At 40.2% G+C, this 21832-nt stretch overlaps 1 protein-coding gene across 4 annotated transcripts in view; it reads left to right on the forward strand.

The window, feature by feature from the left end:
* Window positions 1-2492, forward strand: part of LOC136690958 (membrane-spanning 4-domains subfamily A member 4A-like) — a 19700-nt gene extending 17208 nt beyond the window's left edge. For all 4 annotated transcript variants that reach the window (XM_066663116.1, XM_066663118.1, XM_066663115.1 and 1 more), the window contains 5 exons: window positions 1124-1234; window positions 1386-1442; window positions 1564-1671; window positions 1950-2094; window positions 2265-2492. In XM_066663116.1, coding sequence (XP_066519213.1) covers window positions 1124-1151 — 28 coding nt within the window. In that variant the 3' untranslated portion in view covers window positions 1152-1234; window positions 1386-1442; window positions 1564-1671; window positions 1950-2094; window positions 2265-2492. The remainder of the gene's footprint in view (window positions 1-1123; window positions 1235-1385; window positions 1443-1563; window positions 1672-1949; window positions 2095-2264) is intronic.
* The last annotated feature ends 19340 nt before the right edge of the window (window positions 2493-21832 follow it).

Here is a 21832-nt window from a genome sequence, read left to right on the forward strand (position 1 = left end):
GCTCCATGTTCACTCAGACAGATGTGTCATTGGTCACACAACCAAACCAGCAGCGCTGTTGGTCTGGAAATGTGAATTTGTGGGTCAAAGTTCACCAGAGTTGAACGTGTAATTTGTAGGTGAATTTTATTTTCCTGAAAGCTGCCTACGCAAATTCGCCTGTCGTGGTGAATCTCATAGAAATTAATGGAATTTCACTCATGAATTTTCACAGACAAAAACACAGTCTGACTGGGCCCTCTTCCACCAAATTAACTCTGATTATTGACCCGGTTCCATTCAGAACCAGTGAACTGACCTGCATTTCCACCAGTTTTATGGGAACAAAGGATACATCATCAGCAGGGGGAGCTGTGGGGTTCTGTGGCTGAATTCAGCCCAAGAGTTACATCAGAGTGCGATATGATACACAAGTGTCAATAATGCCAAGTTCTGAGCTCATGAACACAGAGCACACAAAAATGTAGCATATTCATTTACAATTACATTTACATTTATGCATTTGGCAGATGCTTTTATCCAAAGCGACTTACAAAAGAGGGTCTAACATTCAAACTACAGCACGATTTATACAAAATACCTTACATTAAGTGCAATATGCCAGGAAGTAATAAGTGCATTAAAGAAAGACTTTCAGTGCCAAAGATACTCTCGGAAGAGTTGGGTTTTCAAGGATTTCTTGAACGCGGAGAGGGTTTCTGTTGCTCTGATAGTGCTTGGAAGCTCGTTCCACCAGCGTGGTACCAGAGATGAGAATAGCCTCCTGTTTATATTATATACAGAATATTCCTGTTTATATTACCTTTTATTTATTTCTATAACGCACTGTAAACGACCAGTGCAGCTCCACTGCACCACCATGCTTAATCTGAGGTTCTGGACTCTTTCTGGAGCTTCTTTATCTTAATTCACCCATCGCAATTAAATTTTCTGGTTCATGAACTGATTTATTTTGGTGGAAACGTTTGTGAACATTTGTGAATGGGAACCAAAATGATTCCTTGTTGGTGGAAGAGGGCTATATGACACCAATCACAGCTCCTGAGGTCTGGACCTTTGCTGAATACCTTTAAAGTGCTGTAGCGGGGAGCACTGACACTCTTCACTCTCTTATTTTCAACAGGCAGTGCAGATCATGGTGGGGATACTGATCTATTTGTTTGGCATTGTGTCAACAATTTACTTTGAAAGCATCTCTGTCTACAGTCAAGTGCACCGCTGGGGGTCTCTGATCGTATGTTCACTTTATTTTTAATTCTTAAACATATGATGGGTGTTACACTGCTCTTATGATGCATTTAGGAAGCTTTATTTGGCCAAATCATTACAGTGATCGCTCTGTGAGACAAACAAACAAATGTCCAAACCTTCTGTGTTTCTGACAGTTCATCGGCTCTGGGGCTGTTTCTGTTACAGCGGCACACCAACTTCATCCATATGTGGTATGTAAAGTATACACTGTATATAGCAACCTGCACTAACATAGACCTACACAGTTACTGTTCAGGGAAATGTGTTGCTGCATGTTCTTCAGCTATTTTCTGTTTTTCTGTCCTTGTGAAGATTGTATATTCTCTGGTGATGAATGTAATCAGTGCTGTGGCTTCAGGAGCAGCCATCCTCCTGCTATCCTTTGACATGACATGGAATATGAATTACAGCACCTATCAGGTACGTTTAGGATATTAAAACAACCATTTTGTAATTCAGTAACTGCTATCCCAGTTGACACAGCCATGTAGGCTCCAAATGGGCAGCCCATCTGTGTATCAGTATGTTTTGTTCAGGAGGTAAATATTGTATTTGGATGCCCTCCCGGGTCACTGAGGGTACTAGGATGGGTAAAACCTAAGGTCACCATGAGCAGAATCTGTGAAACCTGTCAATTGGTTCTGATTCATGTAGGAAGTGAAAGAATATCATGTTTATTTAATTTCTGGTTTGCACAGTCTGAGTTTTGGGGTCTATCTTGCGGTATCAGTGGAGTTCTGCTGGTGTTCTCGCTGCTGGAGTTTATCATCTCTATCTGCTTGTCTGTGGTTTTCTGCGGAGCGTCCTGCTGCATGGTTAGACACTGACTCTATTTTCGCCCAGGTAAGTAAATATTTATTCTTATTTTCTCATTGTACATTATTCAGCAGGAACATTTTCTACATTATATACTTGGTATATTTGAAGGACACCTACATAATCACACAAGTACTGACCAGAGGTTTATTGGTGGGAGTTAAAAGCAGAGTGAGAACTATGTCTTTCTGTTGCAGGGTTTTTCCAGCCACAATCCTCAAATCAAGACCATGGACGAAGATTTTTTCTGAATTTATCTGTTTGTTTTATACAGACATCGTGGAAGTTTACATCGTGACCAGTTTGATTTAGTTGAGGGGGGTGGGTCAAAGTCTCTAAAAATGTTTGGGAGTTCTGGAGGGTGAAGCTTGAACTCCTCTGCTGTGGATAAGGAAATTAATTCAGTTTGATAAAATAAATAAAAATAATAATTGTGCAGTTAAGTTTTTCATTTATTCCTTTATATATATATATATATATATATTTTTTTTTTTCCCTTGGTGCTTATTCTATTTCAGAGTCATTGTTATTATTATTGATTTTTAAATTAGTTATGTTATTTTAAAATTGTAAATTTGTGATTTACTGTCACTGTACAATCGTGCAATTCAAATCAATCAAATCAAATTTATTTATATAGCGCTTTTCACAACTGATGTTGTCACAAAGCAGCTTCACAGAATTCCAGTAAGACAAGATTTGACATGAAATGTAAAAACAAATGTAAAACCCTCAAGTGAGCAAGCCAGGGGCGACAGTGGCAAGGAAAAACTCCCCCAGCTGAGGAAGAAACCTTGGGAGGAACCAAGGCTCACAAGGGGTGACCCATCCTCCTCTGGTCAATCTACTGGTGATGATAGTTAGTAGTCCATGAGAACTTCAGTGTAGGGACAGCTTCAAGGCACTTGGTGGTTGCTGGAGCGTGGGCAGCTGGTCTGAAGCGTGGAGGAGGATCTCGACAGTCATCCATCAGTGTCCAGACAGACAGGTGGGCAGTCGTTTACTCGGAAAGATGTAAAGGGATGGAATTAGTTTTGAACTGTTTTGTGTTTGTAAAGTAGAAAATATGAAAATTTCCAGAGTGTGGCTAATGACTCCGGCAGATCTGACTATGACAGTGTAGCGAATTGCTAGAAAAGAGTAGTGACTTAGCTAGATTCCAATATTTAAATACCAGCGCTAAATACCAAAGGTAAGTATCTGGGATTAATTAACAAGAAATATAAAACAATACTGTGGGCCAATCAGAAAAAACCTAGGATCGTCTACGGAGCCAAGGACAACACCACGCAAGAGATGACACTGCACCACTGCTCTGAGATTTGGAGGTTAGCCTCCTTTTAATAAAAAGGTAAGTAAAATATTATAAAATAAAATACAAAAAACAGGCAGGATATTCAATATAAATAATACACCTTATATTACTGTTATTACCATATATATATATTGGATAACTGTATCTGTATCAATATTTATATACTACTACCCGGGTAGGAAAATATGTATATCAATAAGAAAATATATATTTATATATTTATTTATACACCAATATCTATTAATATCAAAATATCCTTTTTTTTTTCTGTGTGTGTATATATGAGAAATTAATGTCCGGTTGTTTCACAGGTGGCAGTTGGAACTGAGTATGCGCAAAAAAGTCCAGTCTGTGGAAAGGTACGTGTTTCTCCTACCACACTGGAGAGTAGTGAAAGTTCAGCAACAATAGAAAAGAAGGGGGTTTCACAGAGCAGAGTTGTCCACAGCACTTATGGACAGCTTCCAGGGTCGGGATCCAGGGAGGCTCGCCATCAAATGTAGAAAAGGGGGGTCCAAATTGAATCTAGCCAAAAAACCTGACCTATAATAGGTCATAATACTCCATCAACATCAAGTTTTTATATGAACACATATAACCTTTAAACATAATAATTCACATTCAACTACACATACTCACAACATATTTACCTTCTTGACCAATTAATTGAACATATTTACAATAATTGAGATTTATGTACAGAGAAAATAAAGATAAATGCACTGCTTGGCACACAAGGGGTTAAATTCTCGCAACGCGCGCGAATTTGTGGCGCGCTTATCGTGGGCTCTCAAAGGCCAGCCTGTGGTTACACAGGCTGAAATATCTCCAATAAATAATCATTCATATAAGCTATAAAGAATTTTAAAGAGTTATATTGACACGTTTAAGCACAGGCATCACCATAATCCTAATGAAAATGCATGGTTAGCGTAGCATAGTCGGCTAGCGCAGTAATTACTAAATTAACTCACCGATGCAAAACTCAGTGTAACCAGCTAATAAAACTCCTCTTCGCCACGGAGGGCTTCCCAGGTCCACCAGCTCGGTGATCTAGCCCAAAGAGGGTTTACTTGCAACACTGCAGCTTTTTACCACACAAATCCAAAATCTAATCTATCCTTCTCCTTTCCTCTGCAGATGCCCTCCGCTCACGACGGCCGCACGACCCAAAAAAAAGAACTGGGTCCAGATCAGCAGAATTACCCGCGCTTATCAACGTAGTCAATCACCTTATTGGCTGTAGTGTGTGACGTACTACTAAACAAATTAAATATTCTCAAAAATATATAAAATAATTATTTTTTAAGTGTATAAAGTTTCTGTTACTCACATATTTGTGTCTTTATTTATTTATAATATTTCAATTATTATATTATGCTTCATATTCAATTTCAGCTTCAGTCTAACTCAACTTTTGTGCCCTTTTAATAATAAAATATTCTTTTAATAAATCAGGCTTTTATAACCTGGGTTACAACAGCATTAACTAAAAGGAGAGAACCAGGAGGACACACAGACACGGGAGCATCCTGAAACACTGGCATCCCTCCGCTCCACCGTCAACAAACCTGAGTGATCGCGAGAAGCGGCGGGACGACAGCACCAGTGTCTCAGTATACTATAATTCCCTGTGTCCATGGACCCCCCAGATCTGCCGCCTTTATCTATGGGGGAGCATTAGCTACCAAATGATAAACTAAACAAATGAGTTTTTAGCCTACATTTGAAGATTGCGACTGTGTCTGAGTCCCGAACATTTTCTGGAAGATCATTCCAGAGTTGGGGGGCTTTATAAGAAAAGGCTCTTCCCCCAGCTGAGGCCTTCTGAATTCTGGGAACATTTAAAAATCCAGTATTCTGTGATCTGAGTGAACGTGGAGGCTCATAATAGGAAATTGTATCTTGAAGATATTCAGGAGCAAGCCCATGTAGAGCTTTATATGTTAATAACAAAATTTGTTATTTGAAAAATGGAGTTCATTGAACATAACAGTGTAAAAGTCCCTAATTCTGTGATAGTTAATGGATTAACTGGGTCAGACTGTGGTGGAGAGGTGTTGACATTTCTGAAAGAACATGGTGCAATAAATAGGACACTAAAAGTGGACGACGCTAGTTCCGAGCTACATTCGCAGGTAATTGTAGAATACAGTTCCGGTTCTGCTTTGCAGACATTAGAACCCCTTCTACCCTACCGTTGTACACTCGCTGATAATACTGTGTGCTGTGTACGAGCACTAGCGGATGTTTACTCTCAGGGAGTGGGTAGTAAGATTACTCACACTTATGTAGGTGAGTTACAGAGAGTAGCTAAACTAAGTGGGAGGGATTTAGAAGCTATCCTACGAGAAGCCCTGGATCAGATAGGTGATATCATTGATACACCTGATGTTGCCGAACTAAAAAATGACTTTCATCCTGCACCAAGCCCAGACCAAACATCAGAGCAAAACCAGTCTGAAATTTCGTCCCAAGCCGTGTTCGGATCTCACCTGAAACCTACCTCTGATGACACCAGGAGCCATTATTCTGCACACTCCTTGTCACCTGCTAAGCAGAGAACAGTTCCATTGCTCGATTCTTCTACATTTAATCCACCTGAAGTGCAGAAAGTGATAGTGGAGCACATCGTGAGAAGCGAAGAAAAGTCTCCATTCGCTGGTTCAACCGTGAGATTGAGAACCTTTTCTGGAAAAGTTCCCAAGCCATATAGCGAGGTCGACTACGACACTTGGCGTTCTCAAGTTGGTCTGATGCTTAATGATTCATCAGTCCCTGATAGGGAAGTAACGCGTAGAATACATGAAAGTCTTCTGTCCCCCGCTGCTGACATAATCAAGCACATTAGTCCAGAGGCTGCAGCTACAATATATTTGGAGCTGTTGGATTCAGCCTATGGTACTGTGGAGGATGGAGAAGAGTTGTTTGCACACTTCATGAGCACTCTGCAAGATGCAGGAGAAAAACCGTCAGCATACCTGCAACGTCTTCAGTCTGCACTGAGTCGAGCTGAAAGAGCAGGTGGAGTTAAGACTTGTGATATTAATCAGCAGCTCCTTAAGCAGTTTTGCAGAGGCTGCTGGAATGATAGAGCACAAGATAAAACACCCCCCACCGTTCGCTGAGTTGCTGCTACTACTGCGTACAGCTGAAAACAAGTATGAAGCTAAAGTTGCAAGAAGAAAACAGCACCTAGGCTTAGGAAGACAAAAAGCAGCAGTGCACTTACACACTATGTGCAACAGTAGTGTACTTCATGTTGAGCCAGATTCCAGTGAAATGAGCAAATTAAGAAAAGAACTAGCTCAGATTAAGAGCCAGTTAACTTCCATTTTGACACAGAAAAGTATAAGAAAAGCCAGTGTGAAGTCGGAATCTTCAACAGGAGAGCCACTGACACAACCTAGACCTACAAAACCTGACCATGCACAGAAGAAATATAAAAAACCTCAGGCTAAGAAACATACCAGTGAAAAGCCAAAGCCCTGGTATTGTTTCCGTTGCGGAGAAGATGGACACATCGTGGCTAATTGCGAGGCTGACGCGAATCCTGCTCTTGTTGCTGCCAAGAGAAAAGAGTTAAGAGAGAGACAAAGAGTATGGGAAGATGAACAGAACCCTTTAAACTGAAGCCAGTTTCTGTCATGGGACAGCCAGGAACTGAAGCTCATTCACGTCCCGCTATCAAGAAAGCTGAAATCCCACATACTCAACGAGCTTCACTAAAATGTGCACAAACAAAACGATCCTGCATTATACCTAAAGGACTGATAGGAACCAAGTGCACAGCTCGAGTAAAAATTGGAGAAACTCAGACAAATTGTCTACTGGATACTGGTTCCCAGGTGACCACAATCTCTCAATCATTCTCCAACCAGCACTTACCAGCGCATAAGATAGAACCACTTGGTGACTTGTTGGAAGTGGAAGGAGCTAATGGGCAGATGGTACCTTACTTGGGATATGTAGATCTGAGTATCGCCTTTCCCAAAGAATTCGCCGGAGTGGAGGTGGAAGTGCCAACACTAGCCTTGGTTGTTCCAGACTTGAGTTCTGAAGCCCAACCCCAAGTCCTCATTGGTACGAACACTTTAGATGTTTTGTATATGACCATCACTGACAAGGTTGTAGAAAGACACTATCCTCATCGGTACGGTTATGAAGCTGTATTAAAAATTCTCAGAGCAAGACATAAACAACAACAACATCTCACTCATGGGTTAGTCAAACTCCACAGTAAGGACCTGCGAGTCATTCCTGCTGGAGAAGATGTGGTTTTGGAGGGTTGTATTCTAGTCAACAAACAGACATCAGGAACTATGGCTGTTTTAGAGCACCCCACCTGTTCCACCTTGCCTGGGGGACTGTTGGTAAAGCCTTGTTTGGTGAGCATCCCTGCTAAGTTACCCCGAAAAGTTCCTGTGATGTTAAAAAATGAGTCTGGGCATGATATAGTGATGCCCCAGAAATGCATCATTGCAGAACTTAACGCTGTTCAGGCTTTACTACCCCAGTCATCCAATTCAGCTGAGTATGTACCAGTCAACCCTGGATTGAGTTTTAACCTTGAAGATTCTCCCATTTCTATTGAATGGAAAGAGCGTGTCACTCAGAAGTTGAACAACATGCCTGAAGTCTTTGCACAAAATGACCTGGATTATGGGAGAGCCAATAGAGTCAAACATCACATAACACTCTCTGATGAAACTCCATTCAAGCATCGAGCTCGACCTATTCACCCGCAAGACCTAGAAGCTGTTCGTAACCATCTGCAAGAGCTGCTGCAGGCTGGTATAATCAGAGAGTCTGAATCTTCTTTTTCATCTCCCATAGTAGTTGTGCGCAAGAAAAATGGAGATGTGCGCTTATGCATAGACTACAGGAAGCTGAACCTTCAAACAGTTAAAGACGCTTATGCTCTTCCAAACTTAGAGGAGACCTTTTCCACGCTCACAGGATCAAAATGGTTCTCTGTGTTAGACTTGAAATCAGGGTACTACCAAATTGAAGTTGAAGAAACTGATAAACCCAAGACTGCATTCGTGTGTCCCCTTGGATTTTGGGAATTCAATCGTATGCCACAAGGAATCACAAATGCGCCAAGCACATTTCAATGCTTGATGGAAAAATGTATGAGTGGCATTAACCTGAGAGAAGTCCTTGTATTCCTTGATGACTTGATTGTTTTCTCCAAGACCTTAGAAGAGCACGAAGCAAGGCTACTAAAAGTTTTGAATCGTCTCAAAGATTATGGTTTGAAGCTTTCTCCAACTAAATGTAAGTTTTTTCAAACTTCTGTTCGATACTTGGGTCACATCGTTTCCCAAAATGGAGTTAAGACAGACCCTAACAAAGTAAAAGCCCTAAAAACATGGCCAAGACCCAAAGGGTTAAAATAACTGAGATCTTTTCTTGGTTTTTCAGGCTACTACAGGCGTTTCATTAAAAATTACTCAAGGATTGTCAAACCACTCACAGACCTAACTGTTGGATACCCACCTTTGAGGGGGAGTAACCAACCCAAGAAAGAACAAAAACAGTATCATGATCCGAAACAGCCGTTTGGTAGTCGCTGGACTCCTGAGTGCGAACAGTCATTCCAGGTCATCATTGAAAACCTCACCTCAGCACCTGTCCTAGGGTTTGCGGACCCCCAGCTTCCATATGTTCTCCATACTGATGCCAGTACTACTGGAGTGGGGGCAGCTCTGTACCAAGAGCAAGAAGGCAAAATGAGGGTTATAGCCTATGCAAGTAGAGGGTTGTCAAGAAGTGAATCTAAGTACCCTGCACATAAGCTTGAGTTTTTGGCGCTCAAGTGGGCAGTCACAGAAAAATTCAGTGACTATTTGTATGGGAGTCCATTTACTGTTGTGACTGATAGTAACCCATTAACATATATTCTCACTACTGCCAAGATGGATGCCACAAGTTACCGGTGGCTAGCCTCGCTGTCAACCTTCGACTTCAAGCTGAAGTACAGGGCTGGGAAGCAAAATGCAGATGCTGATGGTCTTTCTAGAAGGCCCCATGGTGAACTGACCAATGACGCTGTTTCCCGAAAAGAACAGGAACGAATCTACCAGTTTGCTAATACTCACCTGGAAGATTCAGATGTCTATATGGGCCAAGATGTTGTCAAAGCTGTCTGTGAAAAGCATTTTGTCAAACGTACTTTGGATGAATGTCAGCACGACAATGACACTGTGGCACAGATACATTCTCTAGTTGTTTCTTCAGATTCTATCCCGGATTGTTTCATCAACGAAGAACAAAGTGGGCTACCTATAATTACACAAATGTCTGAGGAAGAGATTCAGAAACAACAAAAGGCTGATCCATGTTTAAGGGAAGTCATCCACCAGATGGAGACAGGAGAGACAATTCCTCCAATGGTCAGAGAAGAGCTGCCACAAATCACCCATTTCCTGAAACAGTGGAAAAAGCTAAGATTGCACAACAAGATCTTATATCGTCAGCACTTGGATGGGGAGAACCCTACTTACCAAATGGTCTTACCTGAGTCGTTACGAGCTGTTGTTCTCAAAAGTCTACACGATGACATGGGTCATATGGGAATGGAGCGGACACTTAACCTGGTAAGGTCCAGATTCTATTGGCCAAAGATGTCTGAGGATGTTGAAAGAAAAGTCAAGACCTGTGACAGATGCGTCCGAAGGAAGACACTACCAGAGAAAGCAGCACCCCTGATGAACATCACTTCGACCAGACCACTTGAACTTTTATGCATGGACTTCCTATCCATAGAGCCCGACCGAAGCAACACCAAGGATATTCTCGTGATTACAGACCATTTCACGAAGTATGCTGTAGCAATTCCCACACCAAACCAAAAAGCCCAGACTGTTGCAAAATGCCTCTGGGAAAACTTCATAATTCATTATGGCATCCCTGAATGTCTACACAGTGACCAAGGTACAGACTTTGAATCACATGTCATTAAGGAATTATGTCAGATTATGGGAATCCGCAAGTCACGTACTACGCCATATCACCCCCGTGGGAATCCAGTCGAACGCTTTAACCGAACTCTGCTAAATCTCCTTGGCGTTCTTAACGAGGAAGACAAGTCAAAGTGGAAGCAGTTTGTCAAACCTTTGGTGCATGCATACAACTGCACAAAGAATGATGTGACTGGGTATAGCCCATATGAATTAATGTTTGGAAGACAGCCAAAACTACCTGTAGACCTAGCATTCGGCTTACCTCTGAGAGATAAGCGTTATAAGTCACATTCTCAGTACGTCCAAGATCTCAAGTCACATCTCGACGAAAGCTTCAAATTAGCCAAGCAAGGCAAAGACAAAATTGCAAAAGCTAACAAGACCAGATTTGACCGGCATGTCACAGCCTCTAGACTAGAAGTTGGTGACAGAGTCCTTGTAAGGGCAGTCAGACTCCGTGGAAAGCACAAACTTGCTGATAAGTGGGAGCCAGACATCCACATAGTGGTTAAACAGGCTGAAAACTTTCCAGTCTACACAGTAAAGCCGGAGACTAAAGAAGGTCCGCTGAGAACTTTGCACAGAGATTTGCTACTCCCTTGTAATTTCTTGCCAGAAACTGCTCCAGAACCAACTATTTCACAACCTTCACGAAAGCCCAGAACACGACAATCTGTGGAACAAGAATCAGTGGACCAAGATTGGGCTTTTGATGATGAACACCCATACCAGAGAGTCACAGTGCAACCAGTAGTCAGACCCACCAGTTTCACTACTATCTATGAAGTACCTATGAGAAGAGAAACAAAAGACTTACCTGAAGAGAACTTGCCTGAAAAAGCCGTATCTGCAAAAGACTTACCTGAAGGGAACTTACCTGAAAAAGCCGTATCTGCAAATGACTTACCTAATACTACTGATGACAACTTGGATGTCAGTGTACCTAGAATTGGAAAAAGTAAAGAAATCAGTGCTGAAAGCCTGTCAGTACACCTGCCAGTAGCATCCAAACCTGCAAGCATTGAGTCTGTTGACATACCTGTAATGTCACCTGAATCCTTTACTGAGTCGGAGGTTGAGAAAGACAAAGATTCAAGTACCCAAGTGGGAGCTGAAATACAAACCCAAGATGCTCTGCCTGGAGTTGAACAGAGTAAATTGAGTGAAGACACTGGCTCTGGTGAACCAGATTGTGTCAGACGGTCTAACCGTAAAAGGGAGCAACCTGAGCGCCTGCACTATGCTCAGTTTGGAAACCCAATGGTCTCCATTGTTCAGTCCTTATTCCATGGCCTGAGCACAGCTTTCACTGAAGCTTTGAGAGATAGTCCAGAACCTGATTACTTACCTCATCCCCATACCAAACCTATTACTGTACAGCCATACAGATGCACAGGGACGTGCATATGTTCAAGCGGGGAGGGTCATATCAAAATATCCTTTTTTTTTTTCTGTGTGTGTATATATGAGAAATTAATGTCCGGTTGTTTCACAGGTGGCAGTTGGAACTGAGTATGCGCAAAAAAGTCCAGTCTGTGGAAAGGTATGTGTTTCTCCTACCACACTGGAGAGTAGTGAAAGTTCAGCAACAATAGAAAAGAAGGGGGTTTCACAGAGCAGAGTTGTCCACAGCACTTATGGACAGCTTCCAGGGTCGGGATCCAGGGAGGCTCGCCATCAAATGTAGAAAAGGGGGGTCCAAATTGAATCTAGCCAAAAAACCTGACCTATAATAGGTCATAATACTCCATCAACATCAAGTTTTTATATGAACACATATAAGCTTTAAACATAATAATTCACATTCAACTACACATACTCACAACATATTTACCTTCTTGACCAATTAATTGAACATATTTACAATAATTGAGATTTATGTACAGAGAAAATAAAGATAAATGCACTGCTTGGCACACAAGGGGTTAAATTCTCGCAACGCGCGCGAATTTGTGGCGTGCTTATTGTGGGCTCTCAAAGGCCAGCCTGTGGTTACACAGGCTGAAATATCTCCAATAAATAATCATTCATATAAGCTATAAAGAATTTTAAAGAGTTATATTGACACGTTTAAGCACAGGCATCACCATAATCCTAATGAAAATGCATGGTTAGCGTAGCATAGTCGGCTAGCGCAGTAATTACTAAATTAACTCACCGATGCAAAACTCAGTGTAACCAGCTAATAAAACTCCTCTTCGCCACGGAGGGCTTCCCAGGTCCACCAGCTCGGTGATCTAGCCCAAAGAGGGTTTACTTGCAACACTGCAGCTTTTTACCACACAAATCCAAAATCTAATCTATCCTTCTCCTTTCCTCTGCAGATGCCCTCCGCTCACGACGGCCGCACGACCCAAAAAAAAGAACTGGGTCCAGATCAGCAGAATTACCCGCGCTTATCAACGTAGTCAATCACCTTATTGGCTGTAGTGTGTGACGTACTACTAAACAAATTAAATATTCTCAAAAATATATAAAATAATTATTTTTTAAGTGTATAAAGTTTCTGTTACTCACATATTTGTGTCTTTATTTATTTATAATATTTCAATTATTATATTATGCTTCATATTCAATTTCAGCTTCAGTCTAACTCAACTTTTGTGCCCTTTTAATAATAAAATATTCTTTTAATAAATCAGGCTTTTATAACCTGGGTTACAACAGCATTAACTAAAAGGAGAGAACCAGGAGGACACACAGACACGGGAGCATCCTGAAACACTGGCATCCCTCCGCTCCACCGTCAACAAACCTGAGTGATCGCGAGAAGTGGCGGGACGACAGCACCAGTGTCTCAGTATACTATAATTCCCTGTGTCCATGGACCCCCCAGATCTGCCGCCTTTATCTATGGGGGAGCATTAGCTACCAAATGATAAACTAAACAAATGAGTTTTTAGCCTACATTTGAAGATTGCGACTGTGTCTGAGTCCCGAACATTTTCTGGAAGATCATTCCAGAGTTGGGGGGCTTTATAAGAAAAGGCTCTTCCCCCAGCTGAGGCCTTCTGAATTCTGGGAACATTTAAAAATCCAGTATTCTGTGATCTGAGTGAACGTGGAGGCTCATAATAGGAAATTGTATCTTGAAGATATTCAGGAGCAAGCCCATGTAGAGCTTTATATGTTAATAACAAAATTTTGTAGTCAATGCGGAATTTAACAGGCAGCCAATGAAGTGATGATAAAACTGGGCTGATATGTTCAAATTTTCTAGTTTTAGTGAGGACCCTAGCTGCAGCATTTTGAACTAGTTGAAGTTTTCTTAAATTGCTGCTGGTGCATCCTGACAGTAGTGCGTTACAGTAGTCAAGCCTTGAAGTAATAAAGGCATGTACTAATGTTTCTGCGTCCTGGAGGGATAAGGCATTTCTAATCTTAGCAATATTGTGAAGATGTAAAAAAGCTGTCCTAGTGATACTACCTATGTGTTGATCAAATGATAAATCCGGGTCAATTATGACACCAAGATTTTTTGCTGCTGAACCAGGTTTAACTGGAAAGTTAGCTAGATTTAAAATTAAGTCTGATAATTTATTTCTTGTCACTTTTGGACCCAAAAGTAGGACCTCTGTTTTGTTGCTGTTTAGAAGGAGGAAGTTACGCAACATCCAGCCTTTCACGTCTTTTACACAGTCCTCTATTTTCTTTAATCTGTGTTTGGGCTTGGCTGAAATATACAATTGTGTGTCGTCTGCGTAACAGTGAAAGTTAATGTCATGGTTTCTTATAACTGTGCCTAGCGGTAACATGTATAATGTAAATAATAATGGTCCTAAAATAGAGCCTTGTGGAATTCCAAATCTTACTTTAGAATAATTTGAATTTAGATTGTTTACTTTTACGAATTGATAACGTTCCGTTAAGTAAGATTTGAACCATAATAGGGCTGTCCCTGTGATTCCAACCATGTTTTCTAACCTTTCTATGAGAATATTGTGGTCTATTGTATCGAAGGCTGCACTTAGGTCAAGAAGCACCAACAGGGATACGTGGCCTTGATCAGAGGCAAGAAGAAGATAATTTGTTATCTTGACTAGAGCTGTCTCTGTACTATGATGTTGCCTGAATCCAGATTGGAATTTTTCATATATATGATTCTTATGTAGATATGAACTAAGTTGTTGGGCCACAGCTTTTTCTAAGATCTTAGACAGAAATGGCAAATTAGAAATAGGCCTGTAATTAAACAGTGTACTAGCATCAAGATTTGGTTTCTTGATCATAGGTTTAATAACTGCTAGTTTAAAAGCTTTGGGTACATGGCCCAGACTAAGCGATGAGTTTACTATAGTTAAAAGAGGATCAATAATAGCTGGTAATACTTCTTTGAGCAACTTTGTGGGAATTGCATCAAGTGTGCAAGTTGTACAGTTTGCGGAGGTGATAATCTTCTCTAGTTCTAATTGTGGGAGTGGGTAAAAGGTTTCAAGTCTTTCTTTTACAGTTATATTATGTTTTATTTCATTCACATCAGGTGGCAGCCAGGATGTATTTGATCCTGTGGCTAGAGTTTGTTGTCTAATATTCTCAATTTTATTATTAAAAAAGTCCATGAAATCTTTACTGGTGAGAGTTGCTGGAATTAGTTGTTCAGAACCTGCTTGATTTTTTGTAATTCTAGAAAACACACTAAACAGTGCTCTCGGATTATTTTTATTATGGGAGATCAGCGAGGCCAGATATGCTGAGCGAGCTTTAGTGAGGGCATTTCTATACTCTATAAGGCTGTCCTTCCAGGCAGAATGGAACACTTCAAGCTTGGTTGATCGTCATTTCCGCTCTAGTTTTCATAATGTTTGTTTTAAAGTACGGGTCTTATCGTTATACCATGGTGCGAGCTTTTTCTGTCTTATACTTTTATGTTTAAGTGGTGCTACCTTTTCTAAAGTAGATCGACAGGTATTTTCTAGGTAATCAGTTAGTACATCTAGGTCCATTGGGTCTGATGGAGTTGGAACTGGGGTCGATAGTTCTGGTAGGTTTTCTATAAATTGTAGGGCGGTAGATGGTTTTATTATACACCTTGTAGAATAGCGAGGGTTCTTACATATATTATGGATAAAACGTAGCTCATATGAAATTAAGTAATGATCGGAGATTGCTGAGGATTGCGGTAAGATATTAATTTTGTCAATGTTAAGACCTAGTGTCAGAACTAAGTCTAAAGTGTGGCTGCAGTAGTGTGTAGGCCCTGTTACATTTTGAGTAATACCAATAGAGTCTAAGATTGAGGTAAATGCCTTTTTTAGTGGGTCACTTTCCTTCTCAAAATGGATATTGAAATCTCCTACAATTATAACTTTATGATTGCACACCGCTAGGTTTGTAGCAAATTCGCTGAATTCTTTCAGAAATTCTAAGTAAGGCCCTGGTGGTCTGTAAATGTTGCATAATAAAAATGCGTCCTTTTTTGTGACCGGATTTGTAATAATAGTGGAGAGAACCTCAAAAGAAGAGAAGGTGTCACATTGTTTAAGACTAATTTCTAGGGTATTTTGGTAAATTACACATACTCCACCTCCTTTGCCTGATATTCTTGGGCTATGTGCATAATTATAGCCTAGGGGGGTGGCTTCATTTAGTGCTAAATATTCATTTGGTTTAACCCACGTTTCCGTGAGACAGAAAACATTGAATTTATGATCACTTATAATATCATTTACGATGAGTGCTTTTGAGTTTAGTGATCTTATGTTGAGTAACCCAAATTTTAGTTCTGAGGTGTTGTTGCTAGGTGTTGTGTATGATTTAATATTGATTAGGTTGCTGAAACAGGCTGATTTTGTTTTTCTACTTTTACATTTAGTTCGGGGGAAAGACACAGTCTCAATACAGTTGAACCTGGGTGACGTCTCAAGACAGTTCGCAGACGGTCGGTTTAGCCTGTCTGTCTGCAGCCTGGTCCCGGCTCTGGATTGTCAGCAGCTATCTACACTACTCTGCTGACTAACTAAAAGACTATGTGCTATACTGCAAGAAAGTAAGGCAGCACCCTCCCGCGTGGGGTGGATACCATCCCTACCTATAAGACCAGGCTTGCCCTCAAAACGTAACCAATTGTCTATAAAGCCCACTTGATTTTCGGAACACCACTTGGACATCCAGCAGTTTAACGCCCAAAGTCTGCTGTAAGCTTCGTCGCCACGCCGCATTGGTATGGGGCCAGAGCAGATTACGGCATCGGACATCGTCTGGGCCAGTTTAATCACCTCTGTAATATTACCCTTAGTTACCTCAGACTGCCGCAGACGAATATCATTGGCCCCTACATGAATGACTACCCTCGAATATCTCCTATTAGCTAACAGTCTAAGGTTGCCACTAATATCCGGCGCTCTGGCTCCCGATAAACAGCTAACTGTTACTGCCGGCGCCCCTAAAGGAGTAGCTAATTTCACGTGTCGAACAATAGAGTCTCCTATAACCAGAGCACTCTTAACAGGCTCCTCAGCGGGTGCTTCGCTGAGCAGGGCAAACCTGTTTGACACGCGAATCGGAGGAGCGTGGTGTCCCGGTGGGCTAGCTTTGGCCTCAGCGTTAGCATCAGCCTTAGCTTTCCGGCTATGACGCCGAGACGTCACCCATTCACCCCGCTGTGAGGGCTCTAACGCCGGAGTCGTGGGGGTGCTAACTCTCCCTAAGGCACCCGGAGTTGCTAACACTGAATCTCGCTGTTTATCCCTCAACAATAATAAGCTCCGGATGCGCACTTCTAGCAATTAAATGTGTCCTCTATATTCAACCCCTCTGTGGCAGTGAAATCACACACATACATTACTATACTATTGATAATGTTTTGTTTTTGTTTTTGTTGTTGTTTAAACTCATAAAATCTGTAACTTATAAGATCTGTCTTACTTAAAATTTTCTTTAAATTTTTCTCCTATCCCACAAGAGTATATTTTTGTAAGATCTGTAAGACATTGAATAAAAAATTAAGAAACATTTAAAAAATGCCTCACAATTCTCAATTCACAATTCTCATCCATGTGATCATATGTCTGCGTGGGTTTCCTCCGGGTGACTGTCTGTGAGGAGTGTGGTGTGTTCTCCCTGTGTCTGCGAGGGTTTCCTCCGGGTGACTGTCTGTGAGGAGTGTGGTGTGTTCTCTCTGTGTCTGCATGGGTTTCCTCCGGGTGACTGTCTGTGAGGAGTGTGGTGTGTTCTCCCTGTGTCTGCGTGGGTTTCCTCCGGGTGACTGTCTGTGAGGAGTGTGGTGTGTTCTCTCTGTGTCTGCATGGGTTTCCTCCGGGTGACTGTCTGTGAGGAGTGTGGTGTGTTCTCCCTGTGTCTGCGTGGGTTTCCTCCGGGTGACTGTCTGTGAGGAGTGTGGTGTGTTCTCCCTGTGTCTGCATGGGTTTCCTCCGGGTGACTGTCTGTGAGGAGTGTAGTGTGTTCTCCCTGTGTCTGCGTGGGTTTCCTCCAGGTGACTGTCTGTGAGGAGTGTGGTGTGTTCTTTCTGTGTCTGCGTGGGTTTCCTCCGGGTGCTCCGGTTTCCTCCCACGGTCCAAAAACACACGTTGGTAGGTGGATTGGAGACTCAAAAGTGTCTGTAGGTGTGAGTGTGTGAGTGAATGTGTGAGTGTGTGTCACCCTGTGAACGATTGGCACCCTTTCCAGGCTGTGTTCCTGCCTCGCGCCCAGTGATTCCAGGTAGGCTCCGGACCCACTGCGACCTTGAACTGGATAAGGGTTACAGATAATGAATGAATGAATGAATGTAGGCTGTGTTTGAGGCATGTGTCTCTGTGAAACCTTTACTACTACAGTAAAGAACACGCACATTAATTCCAGGTTTAAAGAGTCAATGCAAAACCAGCAACATATATTTAGTAAACAGAATGGAATACACACTTTAAATATATGTATTTGAAGAGATTAATGTTAGTGTTTATTTCACACTTCTGACCTGAGTGTGTTTTTAGAGTATTATAAGTAGTTAAGTAATCTACTCTGTAAAGTGATGCTGTTGTTTCTCTGTGTGTCCTTTACTGCAGGTGAGAGCATCTCTGGCCATGAATGTGATCAGTTCTGTGATTGCTGGAGTAGCCATCATCATCCTGTCGTTTAGTTTACATACATTTTGTTCTTATTTCTCATGTTCCCCATATAAAGAAAGGCATAATGTTCAGGTGTATATTTCTCCAATAAAATCTACACTATAAAAAGTGACTCCACTTGATTAATGTGTTAATCAAAGCCACAAAGTTCAGTATAAAATATTGGACATAGATATGTAGTGGAAATAAAAACAGAAAACGTTGGTTTGTAAATCATGATATCATAGTTTATCATAACTAATAATAATCAATAATAATTTATAAAAATTTAATAATTTCAAAACCGGTGAACAGCTATGATTTTCCATCCCTCAAACATCACTACGTTAGAAATCAAGTCTTCTGTGATGGATATAATCACGTGGGCTCAAGAATAATTTAATACATTGTTTCCAATAAACAAACTGTATAAATAAACAGTAAATTCAAGTGTTAATCAACAATATTACAGTTAAATTAACACTGAAAGTATTAAAGAATGTTTAATTCAAACACTCACAGTATTAAATGAACATCAATAGTGTGAATGTGGTGAATGTGCTGCGTACCTTGCAAAGACCATATATCAGCAATGTCGAAGATCATCCTCAGCTTATCTGAACTGATGTTGCACAGGAGAAATGTCTGCCATAATCTGACAAATCACTTTCAGATGTGTTATCTTTACTACGAAAGAGGAAGACCCTCATGGTTTTAGAGAACACACTGCAAAAAATGAAATCTAAGCAAGTAATATTTACTTAAATCTAGTCTAAATATCTAGTATTATTAATATGGAAATTGTTGTAAGAATATAATAAGATTATTCAACTTATTTTGAACTTGTTTTTTCTACAGAAAGTGTCTTATTCCATTGGCAGATATTTTTGCTTCTTCTAAGCATCATTTTATGTTATTTCTTGAATTAAGAAAAAAATATCTGCCAATGGAATAAGACACTTTCTGTAGAAAAATTATTTAAAACAGATAAAAATAAGTTAGAAATAAGTTCTGTATAATGTAGTGACTGTAGTTCTGTTGGTGTTTTCAGTGCTGGAAATGATAATGTTTTACATGCTGAATGACTGCTGCCTTAAAATCATGTTTAGATTCTGCCTCTATATTGTCACACTGTTAATAGTAGGATTTGTATTTACTGATTAGAAGTTTCTTGGTAGAAGTGAAAAGCAGATTTGAGAATTGTATTTTTCTATTGCAGGAGTTTCACACAAATGATCCTAAAAAAAACGCCATGGATGAGGAAAACATTCAAATTTCCTGTTGAATTATCACAGATTCTTATATTCTTATATATACCTGTTAACTTTTATATTTACGTTTATTAAGTTCTTCATACAGTATATCTCAGTCAATTCCTGCATTTAACTCTCTTTATCAATTATTATTAATAACTGAATAATATTATTCAATTAATTTAATGAATATTTGTGATAAGTTGTAACAATTTCTTTTCAATTTCTAAATATGTTATAAATATTTTATTAATTTTTCCTTTTTATGCTTAATTAAACTAAGATAATCCTCTTCCTTTTCTAATTTTATTTCCACTCCATTTTAAAAGTTATTTGCCTTAAGGTCAAAACTAGTTTCTTAGATTGGTTTTCTTTTTTAATATTCAACTGTTTTTTGTTTTTATTTATATTAATATGCACACTCCAATTCCAAAAAGTTGGTACGCTGAGTAAAATGTAAATAAAAACAAAATGCAATGATGTGCAAACAATTTACACCCTATAAATAATAGAATATATTACATTATAAATGTTGAAACTGAGGAATGTTTTTAATTTGCTTATTTTGAATTAGATGCCAGGAATGTATTACAGAATGTTGGGGGGGGGGGGGGGGGGGCATGTTTACCACTGTGTTGCATCAGCTCTCCTGTTATCAACATTTTGTAAACATTTGGGAACTGAGGAGACCAGATGTTGTAGTTCTGAAAGAGAAAAAGAGAAATGGTTTCCCATTCGTGTTTGTTAGAGGCCTTCTGCTGCTCAACAGTTCACCATCTGTTAAAAATATGTTGAAGGTTGTGAACTGATGTTCAAAAAAATATTTTCACAGCCTGCTGTTGTATTTCTTTTTTGGTGTGCATCTGTGAAGAAATAGCATGTATATATTTGAATGTGTGAATTTAAAAAAAGAAAAAAGTTTTTTTTAAACAGTTTTTCCGGTCCCTAAACCACAGCCCCAATACAGAGAAGACAGGAGTTTCAGAACCTGCAGCAGCTTCATTAGATAAACACAAACCTAGAGCTGGTACAGGTAAAGATTTCATTTCTTTTTCCAACGTTTAATTTGATATTTTAAGACATTACATTTCTTTCAGTACTTAATTTTTTTTTATTAGGTGTGCATATAAGTTTTATAGCATTTGTGTGTAATGTATAATTATAATTCAGTCTTCAAACATTATCCGGCTCTTTTGTCATTTTGTTGTGTCATATTAAAAAGGACAATTCTCATTTTATTCAATAAGAATAGCCTAAAAATGAATCAGTGTGAAAACGACGAGTGAAGAATTTATTGTGCGCTGCATTCGTTATGAGCTCCATCATAACGCAGTAGACTGTGATGGATTTTTTCTTGGGGATAAAATTGTATCCAAAATACGTATATATACACCCTCCATTATTATTGGCGCCCCTGGTGTTAGTACTTAGTACAACCTCCTTTTGCCAACAAGGCAGCACTTCATCTTCTCTTATAACTCTTCACGAGATGGAAGAATACAGAAAGAGGGATCTTCGACCATTCCTCGTTACACAACATCTCTGAATCATCCAGAGCCCTGGGTCTTCTCCTATACACTCTCCTCTTCAGCTCACCACAGGCTTTCTATTGGGTTGAGGTCTGGGGACTGAGATGGCCATGAGAGGAGCTTGATTTTGGGCCTTGTGAACCATTTTTGAGTAGATTTGGCCACATGTTTAGGGTCATTATCTTGCTGAAAGACCCAGTGACGACTCATCTTTAGCTGTTAGGCAGAGGCCACCAGATTTTGATTCAAAATGTCCTGATATTTCAAAGAGTTCATTATTCCATGTGTCCTTACAAGGTTCCCATCACTGATCCTCCCCCCTACTTAACAGTGGCCATGAGGTGTTTTACAGCGTACTCATCCTTTGTGTTACACCAGACCCACTTAGAGTGTTTGTTGCCAAAAGCTCTTGGTCTCATCTGACCAAAGCACACGGTCCCAGTTAAAAATCCCAGTACTGCTGGCAAACTCCACCCATTTACACTTATGAGTATAACTCAGAGAAGGCTTTCTCCGTGCATGTCTCCCAAACAATTTGTTGGCATGTAGACAGCACCTGGTGATTGTTTGGGAGAGACCTCGTAACCCCAAGATGCTACCATTTGATTCAATTCCCTTACAGTGAGCTTTGGAGAACTTTTTACTTCTCTTACCG

Source organism: Hoplias malabaricus, chromosome 3 (genome assembly GCF_029633855.1).
Source record: "Hoplias malabaricus isolate fHopMal1 chromosome 3, fHopMal1.hap1, whole genome shotgun sequence".
Classification (NCBI taxonomy): Eukaryota; Metazoa; Chordata; class Actinopteri; order Characiformes; family Erythrinidae; genus Hoplias; species Hoplias malabaricus.